The following is a 19395-nucleotide window of genomic DNA, read 5'->3' on the forward strand; positions in this document are numbered from 1 at the left end:
ACTCAGACATTGCTCAACCCCAACAACATGCCCAACTCTAAACCCCACTCTGCGTGTGATCCAGGTCTTTGCACATCCTCACCTTCCCAGTACGACTGGCACAAAGACCATACGGAAGGCTGCAAAGCCACACACTGTCTGGAAGGCTCTTCCCAGCTGCCTAAACTTCACCCTAAATGCTCTTGCCTTTTCAGCAATCTCAGGTGGAAACACCACAGAGCTGTACGCTAGAGTTCTTAAGAATTCTATTATTAGAGTTGAGGCAGCTCTGATCCCACTCCACACAGGTTTTATTCTCAGACACAACCACACCAAATGGAGAAGTGTAAGCACACTCACGATACCAAGTGGGTGGCAGAATTTGTACCATAGAAAAAGAGACTTGGGCTGCTCTGCAGTGTTTGGGAGGTATGTGCACATAACTGGATGATGACTAAGGAACCATCAGGGCAACATCTGAATGAGTAAAGCAGGACAAGGGGACACACCATCTCTACCAAGGCCAACTGTGCAAGTGCACAAGCAGGGGAAGTCGAGAGCACAAAGATTACACCCACCTCATCACATCCTCTTACAGATCTTGCCTGAGGACGAGTAAGGAACCATCATGGCAACATCAACGGCTGTGGAAGCTACTATAGATGCCCACCACTACACAAGGACCGCAGAGTGAAGCGCTACCCTCCCACCCACAACACCTTCCCGAAAACAAGAAGGGAAAGGTCCATCAGACAGCAGTCTACATCTCATCTCCTCTTACCAACATAGTTCTTACATAAGGCAGGCAGCAGCACAAGGGACTGTCTCTGGCAGGAGATCTTCATAACCTCAAAGGACATTGTGGACATTGCAATACTATGTACGAACTCCAGATCCAGAAGGCCTCCAACTCTAGACCCTTGGGAGCCTGAGAAAGGATCCTAGGCAAGAACACTCCGTGCCCTTCCTGCCTCATGCTTCCCTCTAGGCATCCTCCATTCTGCATGCTGGGACATGTATTCTCCAGAAAAGCACATCATCTCCCATTCTTCTCTTCTTATGACATGGCCCATGGTCTTCCCAAGGATTTCCAGTTCCCGCAGACAAGTCTTCCCACTGCTCAAGGTCACCCTTCATGTAAGGACATGGCCAGGCCCTACTCAGTGCCACTGCCACATGCACCTCTGCCACATGCCTCCTCAGGATCACTCCAGCTTTTGCAGATCCTTCCCACAAATGACAGCACCGTAAAAAAACCATACAGATGATACCATCTAGACCAGCAGGCTCTCTACTCTTTCTAAAGGTGATGTCGGAACAGCTCTAAATGGCAATGGCATTGATTTCATGCTCTGAGAGAACCACCCAAACCGTGAAAAGCTCCCAATGTAACGAATGATACTGATTCTCTAGGACAATTTGGGTTTGGGATTTTGTTATCCACGGGGTTCTTTGTTTTTGTTTCTTTGTTTGTTAGATTATTTTGTTGAGAATAAGGTTTCTGGGGCTTTTGTAAGGGTGTGGCTGCTGAGGTAAATATTCAAAGAACATCGTACCAGGCCAGTATATGTCACGCTGCTCCTCTGGCCCCGAATCTAAGTCCTTAACCGATCCCATCAATGAGAGCACCATAAAAAACACACAGATGGTATCACAGACGCTGTGTTCAGCAGACTCTCTGAACTTGACCCTCAATGTTTCGCAATGCTTCAGCTGTCTGGGATGGAAATATTACAAACCTGGGAGCTCTGTTACATTTCTGAAATGTTACCCATCTATTTGTAGAGATGGTGTCAGGACAGCTCTATTGGCAATGGGCATTGATTTCCTTCTGTGAGAGGACAACCCTAATGCTGAGGAGCACAGCACTGTAATGGATGATATTGAAAGTATAGGACAATTTGGGGTTTTTTAAAAAGGTTTCTGGGCCTTCCATAAGGCTGTTGCTGCTGATACAAATATTGAAAGACTATGAAAGCAGGCCAGCGTGCATCGTATCATGTCACTTCTCCAACCAGGAACAGAAGTCTATAACATGGTTTGGGTGCGGGCGAAAAAGAAAATTCCCGTTTCTGACACCTAGCTTGGGTCACACTCTTCCCCCTGAACACTTCATACTACGAACTGCAATAACAACATACTTGGGAAAGGGACATAGGAAAAGTCCGTATTGCCTTCCCTACTTGTATAATAATGCTGGTGGGCCAAACAAAATGGAGAAATTACACCACAGGGACAAAAAAGCCTGAAGTCCCAGTTGTCACCTTGAATCATGATCTTGCAAAGGAGAAACAAAGAGGAGGAGGACAGAGTTTTCCACAAGAAACCACACCTAATACCAGCACGGTCAGCAGTCAGCAAAGGTAATAAGGCAACAAATGGTGCCTGACGGACTGGCACCACCACAGCCTGAGTGTCAGTGGTAGGCAATGGCAATGGCACAGATTTCATGCTCTGAGAGAAAAAACAAATGTTGACGAGAAAACCACCGTTATGGAACACATCGATTATGTAGGAGAATTTGGTCTGGGTTTTCTTGGGGAGGCAGTTATATGTATTTTGGGGTTTTTTTTGATTGTTTGTTTGTTTGTTCTTTTCAGAAAAGAAGATTTCCAGGGCTTCTGAAATGATGTGGCCATTGATACAAATTCTGAAAGAACATCAAACAGGGCAGCATATTTTACGTTACTTCTCTGGACAGGAACACAAATCCACAACCTGCAGGACAGGCGGGGAGCAGGAAAAGAAAAAGAAAATTCCCGTTTCTAACACTTACCTCGGGTTACACTCCTCTGCCTGAACACTTCATGCTACAAAGTAGAGTAACAAGATACTTGGGAAAAGAACAGAGGAAAAGTCCGCAACAACGTTCCTACTTGCTTAATCAGTCTGGTGGGAGAACCAAAATGGGGAATTAGAGAAAACCTCCAAGTCCCAAATGTCACCTGGCATCACATCTCTTGCAGAGAACAATCACAGAGGAGGAGGACAGAGATTTCCACAAGAAACCACACCTAATAGCAGCACGCTCAGCTGTCAGCAAAGGCAATTAGGCAATAAATGGTGCACGGGGTCTGTCACCACCACAGCCTGCGTGCCTTGCCCACCTTCTGCAAGCTCGGGGGGAAATGCTGCACATCACCAAGCAAGAGCCTCTCCAAAGCCGATGTCGTGGCACCTCTCATCGCAATCGGCAGGGATTTTATTCCACGGCAGAACAACTCAAACCCAGAACACCAAACCTCAGCTGCGGACCGTAAAATCTGCGGGATGGGGCAACATCTTTACTTTTCACCCCCACCATCTTGACTTTTCACCCTTCACATCAGGAAAGGGCCAGGCCCTACGCAGTGCCGCTGCCACATTCACCTCTGGGATGTGCCACAGTTTCCTTTCCCACCTCAAGGCTCAATCCGACTTTCGCAGACCCTTCCCAGCAATGAGAGCACCATGAAAAACACACCGATGTACCATATACACGGAGTCCCGAAGGCCCGCTGCTGCTGACCCTTCGTATTTGGCATTGCTTCACCTATCTCAAATGGAAGCGTGGCACACCTGGGAGCAATACTCTTTCTAAAGGTGATGTCAGCACAGCAATAATGGCAATGGCACTGATTTCATGCTCTGAGAGAAAAGCCCAAATGTTGATGAGCACACCACCGTAACGGATGATATCGACTATGTAGGTGAATTTGGTTCGGGTTTTCTTGGGGAGGGGTGGTTCTTTCTTTTTTTGGGGGATTTTTTGTTTGCTTGTTTGTTTCCTACTTTTCAGAAAAGAAGATGTCCAAGCTTTTGAAACAATGTGGTTGATGATACAAATATTGAAGGAACATCAGAACAGGGCAGCATATTTTATGCTACTTCTCTGGCCAGAAACGCAAATCCACAACCTGGGGGTCAGGGGGAGCAGGAAAAGACAAAGAAAATTCCCCTTACCTTTAGGTAGCACTTACCTCGGGTCACATTCCTCTACCTGAACACTTTATGCTACTAAGTAGAGTAATAATATACTTGGGAAAAGATCATAGGAAAATTCCATTTTGCCTTCCCTGCCTAATGAAACTGTTGTGCAAATAAAAATGGAGAAATTACACCAGGGGGACAGAAAAACCTGAAGTGCCAATTGTCACCTGGCATCACATCCCTTGCAGAGGACAATCACAGAGGAGGAGGACAGAGATTTCCACAAGAAACCACACCTAATACCAGCACGCTCAGCTGTCACCAAAGGTGCCAGGAGACTGGAACCACCACAGCCTGCGCTTCTTTCACTCCTTCTGCAAGCTCGGGGGGAAATGCTGCACATCACCAAGCAAGAGCCTCTCCAAAGCCGATGTCGTGGCAGCTCTCATCGCAGTTGGCACAGATTTCATTCCACGGCAGAACAACTCACACCCAGAATTCCCGAGTGCGGCAATACCTTTACTTTTCCCGCAAGGACCCGAAGGCAGATGCAAAGGTCCCATGAACAGCCGCAAGCACCCAGCACGCACCCACCACCCACAGGCACCGGGGGCTGAGCCCGGCTCCCACCACCGACTGCCCAGCGGGCGGGCGGGAAGGGCGACAAGGGGGGAAGGGGCGGGAGGCGAGAAAGGAAGGGCCACTGACCGTGTCCAGGAGAGCGGGCGGCTCCGGCTGCGTCTCCTTCGCCGCGGCGCCGAGCGGCGGCGGGAAGTTGGGGCTGAAAACCATCAGGTCGCTCTTGCCCGCGCCGTCCGCCACGCACAGGCTCCGGCTCTGGCGCTGCGAGTACGACCAGCTCCCCACCTCGCTGGCGCACACCAGCGTCGCCGGCCCGGGCCCCGACAGCACGGCCGCCCGCGGCGCCCACCGCGACGCCCCGTACAGCACCACCGCCAGCAGGAACAGGCTCGACACCGCGCAGATCGCCACCACCAGCCACACGTTCCTCGACGACGACGACGCGCCGCCCTCCGCGCCCGACGACGCCCGCAGCCCCGACCCCGACCCCGACGACGAGCCCGCGGCCGCCAGCGCCGCCTCCCCGCCCTCCACCAGCGACACGCTCAGCGTGGCCGTGGCCGAGCGCGCCGGCTCCCCGTGGTCCCGCACCACGATCACCAGCCGCTGCCGCGGGCCGTCCGCCTCCTCCAGCGCCCGCGCCGTGCTCACCTCGCCGCTGTACAGCCCCACGCGGAACGGGCCCTTCCCCCGCGGCTCCCACAGCTCGTAGCGCAGCCACGCGTTGTAGCCCGAGTCCGCGTCCACCGCGCGGATCTTCGCCACCACCTGCCCCGCCGGCGCCCCCCACGCCGCCCACGCCCACCACGCCCCCGCGCCCGGCCCCGCGCCCGGCACCCACGCCGCCTCGCCCGAGGCCCCGGGCCCCGGCCCGCCGCCGGCAGGCGGCAGCAGCGCCGGCGCGTTGTCGTTCTCGTCCACCACGAAGAGCTGCACCGTGGCGTTGCCGCACAGCGGCGGCTCCCCCGCGTCCACCGCACGCACCTCGAACTGCAGCACCTGCAGCTCCTCGTAGTCCAAGGGCTGCAGCGCCCACAGCCGCCCGCTCTCCGCGTCCACCGACACGTAGCTCGACGCCGACCGCCACCCGCCGCCCGCCGACGCGCCCCCGACGCCGCCCTCCGCCACCGAGTAGCTCACGCGCCCGTTGCCCGCCTCGTCCGGGTCCCGCGCCCACAGCCGCGCCAGCTCCGCGCCCGCCGCGTTGTTCTCCCGCGCCAGCACCGTGTACACGGCCTGCGCGAACGCCGGCGCGTTGTCGTTCACGTCCGACACCGGCACCCGCACCCCGCGGCTGGCGCGCAGCGGCGGCGCCCCGCCGTCCTCCGCCCGCACCTCCACCTCGTACTCCGACACCCGCTCCCGGTCCAGCGCCTCCCGCAGCACCAGCGAGTACGAGCCCGCGAACGTCGCCACCAGACCGAACGGCCCCGCCGGCCACACCGCGCAGCGCACCCGACCGTTCGCCCCCGAGTCCCGGTCCGACACGCTCAGCAGCGCCACCACCGTCCCCACCGACGCGTCCTCCGCCACCGGCACCGACAGCGACGTCACCCACACCTCCGGCGCGTTGTCGTTCACGTCCACCACCTCCACCACCACCTTGCAGTGACCCGACAGCGGGGGGTTTCCCTGATCCGCCGCATCCACTTGCAGGCGATAGAGACCAACATCCTCAAAGTCTAAGTCACCCCTGAGACGGATCTCCCCGCTCTTTCTGTCGATCCCGAAAACGTCTCTTCCATCCTGAGGGAACAAGAGCTGGAGAGCATACGAGATATTCCTGTTCGTCCCCTCATCCAAATCCGTCGCGGTTACACGCATCACTAAAATGCCGCGTTCCGTATTTTCTGGCAGCTGCACTTTATACACCGACTGGTTGAACTGGGGCGCGTTGTCGTTCGCATCCAGCACCGAGATCACCAGCTCCACCGTGCCACTCAGAGACGGCCGGCCCCCGTCACTCGCCGTCAGCAACAACCGGTGCACGGGCACCGACTCCCGGTCCAGAGGTTTCGTGAGCACCAGGAATAAGGACTCACCGTCCTCCTCGGGTTTCTGCACATCCAGAGAGAAGTGCTCGCTGGGGCTGAGTGTGTAGGAGAGCTGCGCGTTGGCTCCGATATCTGCATCCGACGCGCCCTCCAGCGGGAAACGAGACCCCGGCAGCGACGATTCCGCGATGCTGAGGTTTTTGCGGGCGGCGGGGAAGAGCGGGGCGTTGTCGTTGATGTCGGTGACCTCCAGCTCCACGTGGAAGACGCGCAGCGGCCGCTCCACCAGCACCTCCAGGCGCAGGGCGCACGGCGCGCTCTTCCCGCACAGCTCCTCCCGGTCCAGCCGCGAGCTCACCACCAGCGCCCCGCTCGCCCCGCTCACCTCCACGCTCGCCCGCCGGCCCTGCGCCACCAGCCGCAGCCGCCGCGCCTCCGGCTCGCCCGCCTCCAGGCCCAGGTCCTGCGCCAGCCGGCCCACCACCGTCCCGGCCCTGGCTTCCTCCGGCACCGAGTAGCGCACCTGCCCGCCGCCCAGCGCCCAGGCCGCCTGCAGCACCAGCACCCGCACCACCGGCCCCCACCACACGCCCATCGCCGCTGCCGCCGCCCGCCCGGGCCCCGCACGGCTCCCCGCCGCCGCCCGGACGCACCGGCTCTCCTGCCCGCCCCGCGCCGCGCCCCCGCGCTCACAGCCGGGCTCTCCGCCGCACCGGGGCGGAGCCGACGCTCCGCTCCGCTCCGCTCCGCCGCCGTTTCTGAGCCTGCAGCGACACCGTGTGCTGCTCCGCCGCCTCACACGCTGCCCACCACCGCCCGCGCCGCCGGCCCGAGCCGCTCATCGCCTCCCTCCCCTCTCCCTTCCTTCCTTCCTTCCTTCCTCCTGTCTCTTTTTCGTCTTTATTTTTCCCTCATTGCTTGCTTTTTGCTTGCGTACATTGGTTCATTTCCTTCTCCCTTTCTTTCTTCCTCTTTCTTCCGCTTATTCTGTCCTCGTTCTTTCTTTTTCAATTCTCTCTTTTGCTATTTCTGCCTTTCTCTTTTCTCGTTTCTTTCTTCTATTTCCACTATCTTCTCTTTCTTCCTTCTTCTCTTCCCTTCCTTCTCCTTTTCGTTCTTGCCCTGCCGCGCCCTCGTCTTTACTCCCCTTGCCCTTCTCTTTCCATCCTTCTCTCCTCTTTACCCCGCTGGCAGCTCACCAGTCGCCTCCGGCGCCGCGGCGGAGACCGCCAAAGACCGAGCCATCAGCGCTCATTAATTACGGGGCCAGCAGCGCCGGAAGGCAGTGCTCGAACCAAGGCGGAGGCTGTTAGGGGCCAACTCCGTTCAGCGTCTACAGGTCACGTCGCTGCACCCTGGTAATTTCCTTTAGGGCTTCTTCCTTTCTCTTCTTTCTCATCTTCCTTCCTTCCTTTATTACTTCCTTGCTTCATTTCTTCCTTCCTTGCTTCAATCTTTCTTGTTCGTCTTTCTTTCTTTCCTTCTCTCCCTCTCCTCCTTTCCAGTGTACAGTGATAGCCTCGGTGCATGCTAGTGAACTCCTTCATCGTTTCTTCATCTTCTTTTTCTCTGTTGCTTGCTTCCTACTTGTATGCTTTTCTTTCTCCGTTGTTCCCTCCTTCCTTCTCTTCTGTATCCCCTTACGCCTCCTCTTCCGTTTCCTGCTTTCCCCTTCCCTTCTTCTTCTCCTCTCTTTGTGCCCTTTACCAACATGTTTTCTAAATGACTACATCACACCCGTCATGGAGCACGGACATGCCCCCTGGCAAGAGCTCTTTCTTCTTCCTCACCACTATTCATCAAGCCTTACACAGCGTCCCTGAGTACCGAGGACACTGAAGTCCTCAACTGCATTAACCATGCAGAGATAACGTTGGTGCTTGCTGATAAGCTCCTCTGTCACGCCGTCCGTGCTTCCTTCCTTCCTTCCTCTTCCTCCTTTCTCTCTCCCTTGCTTAATTTTTCCTTGCATAGATTCCCTGTTCTCCATCTTCCTTTCTCATTCTTTCCTTCTTCTTTTCCCTTTGGTCCTCTCTTCCTTTCTCTTCCGTTTTTTTTTTCTCCTTCCTTTCTTTCTCTTCCTATTTCCTTCCTGCTCTGCCCTCCCGTTCTCTTCTGCTACCTCCAGCACCGAGTAGCGCACCTGCCCGCCGCCCAGGCCTCCCGCAGCACCAGCACCCGCACCACGGCCCCCCCGCACTGCCGCTGTGGCCCGCCAATGCCGATCGCAGTCAGCGATTCCTTCTTCTCCCCACCGTGTCGTTACGGTCCTTTCTATCGAAGCGGTTTTAGATGGGCACTGTACAGTCATCCCTTCTCAGGGGTTGCACATCCTCTGTCTGCCGCTCTTTTTCTCATCGGCATTCTTTTTTTATGTGCGCCGGAAGGTGTTTCCCCGCCCTTCCCCGCTTTCATCACACCTTTATTAGGCCAAAGCGGCATCATCATCTGGACGAATTGCCTCTTACGGTTCTCTGCAAATCGCGCTGGTTTAGTTCATCTTTGCATTTTCCATTCCATGCATCTAAATTCTTTCTCACTTGTTGCCTAATACTCATCCCCAGCCTTTTCACGTACTGGTTTAGGAGAAGTGCGTATGATTTTTCCCAGCTTCTTCGCAGAGCACCCTTTCGCCAGTTTGTCTGAAACACGGTGCTTTTTGCTAATTGCAACTAATTTTGAGACCTGAATTTTATTCTTCTGTTAAAACTGGCAGAAAAAACCCATCACAGTTTTAATTCTTCTCGGAGAGGCTTTCTTTTCTTTTGGACTGGTGTTTATTGTCACCTTTATTCATCCTGATTTGTAGATCCTGTCCTCAGTTCAAGTAGCCGAAAACTAATTTTTCACACTTGTTTCCCATTGAAATGGTCTTGCCATAAATTATATTAAACATATTTTTCAATCAATGGGACATGTCCCAAGATGACCCTGATTGGGGTTCCTTTATTAGAAACTCCGAAATTTAATTGAAGTTTTTCCCAAAACATGGGCGTTTCACATGCAGTTCTATACATTTCTTGCAACAAAATATATCTAGAAGTGTTTTGTAACCAAGCCACCGGGGTGAGGGCGTTCACACGCTGGTGCTGTGAGCAAGTCTCGTAAGGACTGAGGGTAGAAGGAAAAGGGAAAACCGGGAAACAGGTCCCCTACTCGTGGTCGCTGGGTTCCCCCCACAGCATCCCTCTGAGGGAACAGGAGGGTCAAAGGGTTCGGCGATAACTCCTTCACAGGAGATACTCCCTGTTACCCATCAGCTCTGCTGACAGCGCAAGTGACCACCCTGCTATGAAACGCTGAGTGGAAAGGAGACGCAAAAGGAGACCAGACTCTGAGAAACGCAGGTTACTCCACCCTTCCCTTTACTCAGAGCCGAAGGGGACAGGGGAGGGCAGAGGTGAGAGAAGACGCAGTCAACACGCGTGGTGACTCCAGCCCCTTAGGAGGAAGAAGAGAGCCGTGCCATGGGCGAGATCCGTCCTTTAAATGAGACAGGGCTCAGTTTTTCCGCTATCTGTGCTCTCCGTTCCTGCTCGCCTTTTGCCGGAGGCTCGTCGGTATCGCAGGATACCGGAATAAATGTTACTTCGCCCCCCCACCCCGGCAAAACCGGGTGCGCGGCTGTGGGAGGATTTTCGACTACCATTTGAAGCTGCAGGGGAAAATCCGCCGCCGGCCCACACAGCTCCTCTCCACCCTCGATAGCATTCACCATCACCTGCGCGGGCCCCCGCGGGTAGCCGGGCTGCGGCACACCAGCCCCGCGGCCGCCGCCCTTCCCGCAGCCAGACTAAGGATGAGAGCCACTTCTGTCCTTTCCTCTGCAGCTCATGGACACAGACCACAGTTCAAAATATTATTGAACACGATTGCGCCTACTGACCTTTTTGCATTCCTGCCCAACTGATCTCCACAGCGTCGCCGGTTCATACGGAAATCTGCCGCTGAGGGTAGTCAGGCTTTCCGGGGACAGCAGTGATGTCTTGATTCCAGATCCGTCCCTGATGCCATTTTTGTGTGGCCTATGCCATCAAAACGCAAAGACGAACTCGTCTTCCTGCTGCGTCTTTGTAACTTACCTGCATTTCCTTACCCCGACCAGTGACAGGGTTTTCTCCCGGAGGAAGGCATTCAGACAGACCACGTTTCATATCCCAAATCCTTGTAGTTCAGCCTTTGAAGATGAACAATGGTCTCTCCCTCCAGCCATAAATTATATTAAACATATTTTTCAATAAATGGGACAGGTCTCGAGCGGAGCAGCCCACGGGAAACGGCACTGCTGCTGGGGACTCGGACTTAAGCCCATTAGCACATCCCTATCGCGTTCATAACGCCCACACAGGGTTTGTCATTCTCTTCCATTATTTAGGTCTACACACGGATTTTCTGCAGTCTCACACCGTCATTACCATAGACCACAAGTAAACAGACAGAGACAAATCTATCCTATCAAGTAGAACGGTATTTGTTAACTTTTTCCAGGTGCAGGCGACAGAATTGATCTTTTTGATAACAGAAGACCGACGAGTAAGATTCTGCAAGGCACGATTTTTGCCAAGTTAATCCAGAGACAAGTTCCCGACCTCTGAGTTGCCTGGAGTTTTCTGGCACTTTGTTTTAATTCGTGTAGGAAAAGGAAATAAAGGTTTGGGTAGAGCTCACTGCCTTGACTCATACATAGGAAGAGATGTTGGGACAGATCAACAAATTCATCACACTCGCTCCAAGTGAGTCCAGGACAAGAGGTGTTTAAGCAGGATAGGTTTGGTTTTGTCTTCCTACTTATCCGCTTGCTAAGTTAATCCACTTACCTGGAATAAGAAGATCTTCTTTGGAGGAATATTTAACGCCATATTCATAGGGATGAAAACACAGTGACGATGTGAGCAAAAAAGAGCACCTTTTTATTTTCAAGTATCTTAGAGCTGTGCTAGGGTCTAAGTTAAGATTGCTGTAAAATGTAGTAGGATGTTTTAAAATCAGCAAAACAGCTATTAATGAGATGACAAACACTGACGCCAGAGATATAGGACATGGTGTCCCTTTTTCTGTGGTCTGAACACTGTTCTGCATCGTTTCTATATCCACCAAGCAGCAGCTGGAATAAATGGTCCCACAATGCCGGAGATCTGAGCTTAGCTAGGGATAAAATCGTTTCTGTACGCAAAGAAACGGTTAAAGACTCCAGGATAACTTACATGTTGGAAGAGATGTTTCTTGCTCACTCAAATCCAGTCTACGTGAAATTCTCACATTCTGATTAAATCCAGCTGCTACCCGCGTAGGGTAGTGGGTAGCATTGGCAAATCCTTAAGCATTGTAGCATTGCACTGCTATCACAGAGGTACAACGGAACTGCCTTTTATACCACCTGTATCTCCAATGAGAAGCCAAGGTCATAGGGAAAAGCTGAGATGATCCCGCAAAAAGCACCCGAGTTGGTGGCAGGCTTAGTTTCACTACTCCAACTTTGGTCAGTCTCAGAGTATGCCCTGTGCTTCTGACTAAGCAGCAAGACATGAGGAGTCGTTATCCACATCAAGACAGAATCTGTACAGAAAAATCAGTAAAAGCTACTCACCTTTACACCCCGACAGCCCACCAAGTGCCCGGGTGTTAGTCTAAGTCTCCTCCATTTGATAGGAAGGGGTGAAAGCCTAGTTAAACTGTTGCAAAAAATTAACCACGATTCTCGACATTCCGAATTCAGTTCGTCCATCAGAGCTCACGGAGTGAACGCTGGATTCTTAGAAAAGCAAGTACAGCCCAGCGGCAAACACCAGCCAAAAGGTTCGTCTCCTGTCGTTCTTTAGACAGTGGAGAGACAGACGGACTTCTCCAGGGACATTTGGAAAGCTCTAGTTCGACCCCCTCTGAACTCAAAGCATGACTTCAGTTACACTTTGAGACAAGAAATGGAGAATCGGCAAGAGGGAAAAAAGCAGCAGCTCCGGCAGAAGCGCTGCCGTGACACAGGACATTTCCGGCTTTACCATCCCTGAGATGGAAAGTGCCGCACAGCAGCTCCACATCAGCCGGCTCGGGACGACTGTCCCCGTCGTCGGGGATCTGGAAAGAAGAGCCTGTCCCCTCCTGAAGGGCAGGCGAGCCCCGAGCTCACATTGTCGGATTTGCCTTCCTGCGAAGCGAGTTCTTCACGTCTCTTGAACGCAGTTTAGCGGTTAGACAACGGCACAGAAAAGCCGACGTCTGATTTCAAAGCCCTCCTGGGACCGCAAGCTTTTCAAACAGCCTCCTCCCCCAACTAAGAGGGCCCTAATCACCGAGAGAGGGACCGCCCGTATGGGGTCCCACCGGTCCTTCTGCGGGGCATTCCCGGGCAGAGCGGCCGGAGAAGGGGAAGACCTTGCTCGCTCAGCGGCTGGAGCACTCACCGCCGCGGGGTTTAGTCCTCGCTTCTGCACATCACCTTCAGCAACCACCGAACATAACGGCGGCAGGCTCAGACCGCAGGGAACGGACACCAAACCCGTCCCTTTCCACCTCTGCCTGCAGGACCCTGGCAGAGCTGGACCTTCCCTCCTCCGGCCTTTCTTGGGAAGCTGCCGGCGATGCCCGTTGCTGTGGGCTCAACCGCCGTTGCCGCCCCGCCTGGCACTCGGACGGTGACAGGACCCGTCGCAGGGTCACGCAAAAGCCTTCCCGCAGGCGCCCTGCTGCCGGCCGCGGGCCGCCCAGATCCCCCGGCCAAAGCCCAGCGCCTGCCTGCGAGCCCGGCTCCTTCAGCCTGGCGCCGCTCGCCCGGGGAGCGGGCCCAGCTCCCGGCTCGGCCGGGCTCCCCCGCCGCCAGCCGCGGGAAGCGAATAGCGGTCCCGCTCGCAAACCGCATTAAAAAAAAAAAAATTAAAAAATCGGCCACTTCCAAACGGCTCCCAAGGCAGCGCGTCCCTCCCCGGGGGGGCGCGGAGCCACTCCTCGACCCCGGCGGGGCCCCGCAGCCTTGCCAGGCCTCCCCGCCGAGCAGGCGGAGCCCGGCCCCGCTTCCGCCCCTGCGCCGGAAGTGCCCGGCAGCCTTTGCGCCCGCCGCGGCGCGCCGGGACAGGCCGCGGTCCAGCGGGCGGCAGCGAGAGGCCGAGCGCCCAGCGGCCACCCCGGCCTCGGCGGCGGGGGCTCCGGGGCCGGGTTCTGCTGCGGGGATCGGCAGCGGGTGCGGTAGCCCCGAGCGGGTCTGAGCTCTCGCCCGTCACCCTTGAAGGGGGAAGGGACGATTTTGCCCGCTCTCAGCCGCCGTTGGGGCAGGGCCGTCCAGACCCAGCGGCCCCGCCGGAGCGGCGGCTGCGCTTGATCTCTGTCAGCCTCCTCCTGTGCTGTAGGTTTCATCCTCAACTGGCCTTTATTTAGGCTGGAGTTCCTCCGCGTGGGGTTTATAGGAGCCCGGTTTTCTCACGTGTCAAGTGTTCGAGGGGCGCGCTGCCCGCGGGCTGCCCGGTCCTGGGCTCTTCCTCTGAGGGAAAGCGCGTCTGCTGACACAGACCCCACCCGACCGCGGTCAGGCGGAGATACCCCCAACAACAAACATTTTGGCTCTTCATCCCGCGATGAGAGCTCCTGTTATAACTTCTCCATGCCCCCAGCCTTCCCCAGTTAACATCCCTGACATCTGGACGTTCGCAGCACGTCCCCGTTTTCCCGGGGGACAGCAGGCACCGAGCCCCGGCGACGGGCTGTCTTACAGCCGGCCCGCCCCGTCAGGCTGCTCAGCGTTGGTAGGAGCTGAGCTGGAAATCCTCACCACCTGCTCCGAGAAAACACATCAGCCACCGTTAGAGGTGGAGGATAAAACGTGGAGAATAATATTTATGGGCGGCAATTAGCACTGACCGAGCGGACAAGCAGGCGTGATCAGCTTCCCCGTCCGCGCGTGGGGGAAGGCAGCCCTGGGAGCGGGGCTCTCCCTGGCCCAGGAACCCTTTGATTTCTGGAAAGGATCTCGAAAGAGAGGGCGAGTTCCCCGGGAGCTGACCGAGCCTGGGAGGCTGGAGAAATGATGCCCACGCTCGGCTTGAATTCCAGTTCTCTGCGCATCTGTGCGGGATCCTGTCCCGGGAGTGGGGGAGCCCCCGTGCTATGCCACCCTGGAAAAGCTGTGCGGAGACCAGGCACTTCGGGAGCCCGGCTGGACGATCCCGTTGCTTTTCGCTTGCTAAATTCATTCCCCAGACACCATTAGAGCTGCCGCTCGGGAGCAGATGGTTCCCGAGGTTCATCCCGGACAGATTGCATACAATTTATTAATAACCCAACAGATGCTCGGGCACTTTCCAGCTCAGATTATATTTCCTGATTGCTCAAATCCCGGCGTGGGGGAGCTGTTCATTTATCTCCCGCCACTCCTCTTTGTGCCTTACCAGCACCGACCTGACAAGGATGGAAAGGGTGAAGTTCTTGTCCTCCCCCCGCGCCCCGATCCTGCGTATAAGCGTCCGGGAACTGACCTAGGTCTGATGCCAGCCTTGGTTTGGCCCTCTCAGCCCCCGTGTCCCGGGGAGAACCACCGCTGAGTGCTGCCGGGGCAGCCCCGCTCTCCCCGGGCACAGCACGGACGAGCCGTCGCGGCCCTCCGGTGCTGCTCTCCGCGGCGGGGCTGGAAGCCGAGGCGCCCCGTTAGCAGCCCGCCTCGCCGGTGCCTGGCAGGGAGCGACATGTCGTGACTCCTAGTAAAACGCCAGGAGTCGGGACTTACGCCCTTTACTTCCCAGGGCTATGCGAACTGGGTCGCGGAGAGCCAGGTTTCCCCCTTCCCGGAGCTGCTTTCCGAACCGTGGGGATCCCTGTGTCGAGGTGAAGTTAAAACAACCCCATGAAGAAAAACGATACTGCCCTCGGCATGAATTCCCCTGCCTTGGGCAGTACAGGCAGCGAGACAGGCAGAGCTGAGGGCCGGTGTCCCCATCTCCCTCCTGGGCATAGGGTCTTAAGAGGGGAGGGGGGGACGTACAGGGCGAAACTGCTTTTGCCCTGAGTGACCCCTCCCGGAACCAGATAAGATGCTCTGAGCTCCAGAAAAAGCCATCACAGACCTTTCAGCAACACTACGTTCAATTTTAATGTATAAAATGGGCTTTTCTTTGCTCTGTAGGGAGAAGCACAAAAGTAGCAGGTTGTTTATACTACTGAATAAACTAAATGCAGGTCTCTGAGGGATCTTATGCAAACCACTTACCTTGAAACACAACCCCACGGGAAAGTGAGCAATGGAGAGATGCATGGTTAATGTTTTACATCTTCAGAGAAGCATCCAAGTGGCTGGCTCAGCACCAGTTAGCATTAGGTATCACAGAAGATAGGGGCTGCGGTTATAATTCAGAACGTAGAAGTCACTTGTAAGGTCTAAGTAACAGGACATTTGGGGCTGAAGTTTGGTTGAGCATGATGTAGGGGTTAACCCTAAAGGTGGAGGGCTTAAATTAAGTCTTGAAGCTGAAAGTTAATTCTTAAAGTGAGAGTTTGGAGGGAAAGCACATTTATTATTAGGATGTACGACATAGTGCAGTTTTAAAATAAAAATAGGAAGCATGGCAATCTTTTCTGCTCAGTGGCAGCTGGGCTCGGTAAAAGGCACTTCACTTTCTGTGAATGCAGGTGAGACACACTCTCAGCAATAACAGCAGAAGGATATTAAAGTCTGTTACATTTTTCATAGCTCCTGACATTTGCAATATAATTCCACTTCCTTGCCTTCACCATGCTCCCCATGCCCAACAGATCTAGTGCAGGGGTGAGTTTTCTTCATTTCAGCCTCCGCAAATAAAGCAAGGAAAAATAATTCCTTCCTCCTTGCTCTACAGCAATAGGGAAGAACTGTGCAAAATGATACCAGCCAGGCTTGCCATGGAAAGGAGAATCAGAATGTAAAAGCTGGGGATGTTGTGATAAGGTGGCCAGTGAGCATGATGTGAAGGGGGGTTGTGGGCTATCAGAGACTGAGCTCTTTGTGATTTCAGGTGGAAACCTTACACCCTGCTTACATAGCAATTTTCTTTCCTAGCCGTAGGTTCCTGTAATACCACAGATTCCCTGAAATATCTACCAGAAAGAGAGTGGAGGGAAATTCCAACACTGGTACAGGGTTCCTGGTCAGATAGTGGTTATTTTATCCACTTTTCCATGTCCTACCCATCCTTCTTCCTTCTTTCTGTAACAACAATTACAAATACTATCCCATGGCAGAAATTCGCATAGGCTGTTAAATCAGAAAAATCTCCCACCATAATTTTTTTCTTTCACTTTCCTTTGCTGCACACCAGCTGTGCAGGTCCTGCATGCCATCTCCTTTTTTCTTTCACAGACCTCCCACATACATACGTCCTCAATGAGTTTCCTAGGCCAGGTCACAGGTTAAAACAGAGAATGAGCAAAACCAGCAACAGCAACAAAAATATTTTCTCGGTTGATAAATGTTCTTCAATCACTCACCACTTTGTGCTTGTGACAAATTGAGTCAGAGTTTATTTTACTATGACTAAATCTTTTAAAATAACATACACATTTTACAGGGATATATAATTATATGATCTGTTGATGTTTTGCAATTTTTCAGTCCCAACCTCCTCATTGCAGGAGCTCAAAAAAGGGGAAATACGAGGCATATCCAAAAAGTTGCAAAGTAGAACGTTGTAACAAAACAAGCAAATGAAGTCAGAATGATTAAATTTCTGCATTTTTCCCCTTTTTTCCCCACCACAATTGCCTTGAGAGTGAAAGGATCAGCCATATTCTTCATCACTTGGAGGACAGAAATCTCAATAAACACAAAATGCAAGTGTCCTCTGACTATCAACCAGCATATGCAAGCAAAAGAGAACTCATTGGGGAACTTCAGCTCTCCCCAGAGCAAGGGCATGTCGAAATGTTTGGGGAAGAGAGAAAGAAAAGGGCAACCAGGGCTCATGGGGCACCTATTCAAAGTAGGAAAAAGTGCTTCATTACCTGCAGACTCTGTTTCGGCCTGTACAGATTTCTAAACAGGTACCAGTAGTGATGAGGGTGCAGGGTCAGGCCCTGGGGGTTGTCCTTGTACAGTTTAACAGGAAGGCATAAGCCTCCCATCGCACAAGTTTTCTTGAAGGTACAAGTCTGGTACAAACCTCTGCCCACATCGCAGGCAGAAAGGGTTGAATTATCATCACAGATTCCAGGGGCTTGGGCAATTTGGAAAACTTCTGGGACTAGCTGGTCTTCTTCCACCTTTCCTAGGTCACACCACAGTCTTAGCTAAAACCTCTTCTCTCCTCAATGCCTTATATTCCCCAAACTTCCAATGTTTAAGCTTAGGTGAATGATCCCAGGCATTATCATGGAAAGACACTTGCTTCTTCTCAAGCAGTACCAAAATTACAAGGTTGATGGATGTTTGAGGTGGGAGGCCAAACAGCTGGGGCAGTCAGCAGAGCCTGGCTGGTGTGCAACTGGTAGCAAGGCATGGTTAGTACAGCATACATCCAGGTCCTGGAAATCTTGGCTCCAAATGAGAGAAACAGAAACTGGTTTGCTTGACAGCTACACGGAGTATTGCATTGGGCTGTATGTTGTAAGCAAATGTTATGCAAATATGGAAGTATCTGAATTGACTCCTTTCTTGCTGTGGCCACAGCGACATGTCTGTCTCTTTTGGGTTCAGGAAAGGAAAAAGCTGCCATCACAGAATAGTTGTGTTTGGAAGAGATCTCTGGACAACATCTAATCCACCCCCCTCTGCTCAAAGCAGGCTGCCCAGGACTGAGTCCAGTCATTGATTTTACTCCACGTGTTTGTTTACTTGGTATCAGCTTTCAGCATTTGGAAGCTGAAAAAGTGGATTTGTTTGAAGAGTTTTGCTTGGTTTGTTTTGTTAGAGATATGTCTGCATCATTCTTGTTTTGGAGGTCTTTCTGTGCAGATGAGCTTAAAAATGTTGTCTGTCTTTGTCAAGCCTGCTGTTCTCTACTCATCTTTAAGGCAACAACCAGCTGTATGCATGCCAAAAGATTTTACTGAAAAAATACATAAAGCAGCAAGCAATCCAGTTAAGCCAATGAATGACAGTCCCACAACCCCAACCTAGAAAACACTGAAAGCTGCATCTAGATTGATGCTTAATTTGCCACAAAAATAAATAAATAAATCAAGCCTTAAGCACCATGACGTTCATCAGGGAAACAAAAGCTAGTGCAGATTAGCAGCCTCCTCACTTGGAACTGGGTGAAAAAAAAAAAAAAAGATAACTGAAGCCTGACTCACAGTCTCACTCAGCCCTTATAACAAATCCAGATAATAAGGTCGTCTATATTTTGCAAACTGCAGGATACCAGGGACTGCAAATTTCCATCAGCCACCTTTGTTAGACTTGCAGCATGGACACCTGTTTCTCATTTTTTTTTGCTTTCCTCAACATTTTGGTCTCTTTTGGGCAGAGGCGCACCCAGGCCTGCCCCACATGAAAACACACGCTTAGGAGAAGATCTGCTGTCTCTGGTTCCTGCCCAAGTCCTTAGTTTGGCCAAAGGGCTCACTAGAAAGCTGTAGCTTGAGGGATTCTGCAGCTGCTTTATCTCTTCCCAAGGACATCGGGCAATGCTGTTCTCCTGATTTTTCGCTAATACAAACTCCTTGTAGGCTTGGTCCACTGCCTTATTTACAACTTCTTGGCTTTTCCACTGAATCCCAGAAAGAAACTAGACACAAAATCCTAATGAAGAGCTCGGCATGCAAAGGGAAAATTTGTATTTCGTTTCTTGCCTTTGCTATTGGTTTTACAAGTGATTGCTCATCAGAAACCAATTACCCCAGAAAAGCTTGGGTCTGGGTCCCTACTGATGTTAGCAGGATGAATAGCCTCATTTACAATCTCTCAACTGGAAAACAAAAAGTAATGATAATTAAAAAAAAAAGTATTTTCTAATTCTCTCTGCCCCTGTTGTAATTC

General features: G+C 53.0%; 1 protein-coding gene across 1 annotated transcript; it reads right to left on the reverse strand.

Moving 5' to 3' along the window:
- Positions 1 to 4407: 4407 nt before the first annotated feature.
- LOC132318416 (protocadherin alpha-6-like) lies at positions 4408 to 7059 on the reverse strand. Its single transcript, XM_059825623.1, has one exon. It carries the CDS (start codon positions 7057 to 7059, stop codon positions 4408 to 4410), a length of 2652 nt encoding a protein of 883 aa, XP_059681606.1.
- Positions 7060 to 19395: the final 12336 nt, after the last annotated feature.

The sequence above is a fragment of the Gavia stellata genome, chromosome 16 (assembly GCF_030936135.1).
Source record: "Gavia stellata isolate bGavSte3 chromosome 16, bGavSte3.hap2, whole genome shotgun sequence".
NCBI classification, from domain to species: Eukaryota; Metazoa; Chordata; class Aves; order Gaviiformes; family Gaviidae; genus Gavia; species Gavia stellata.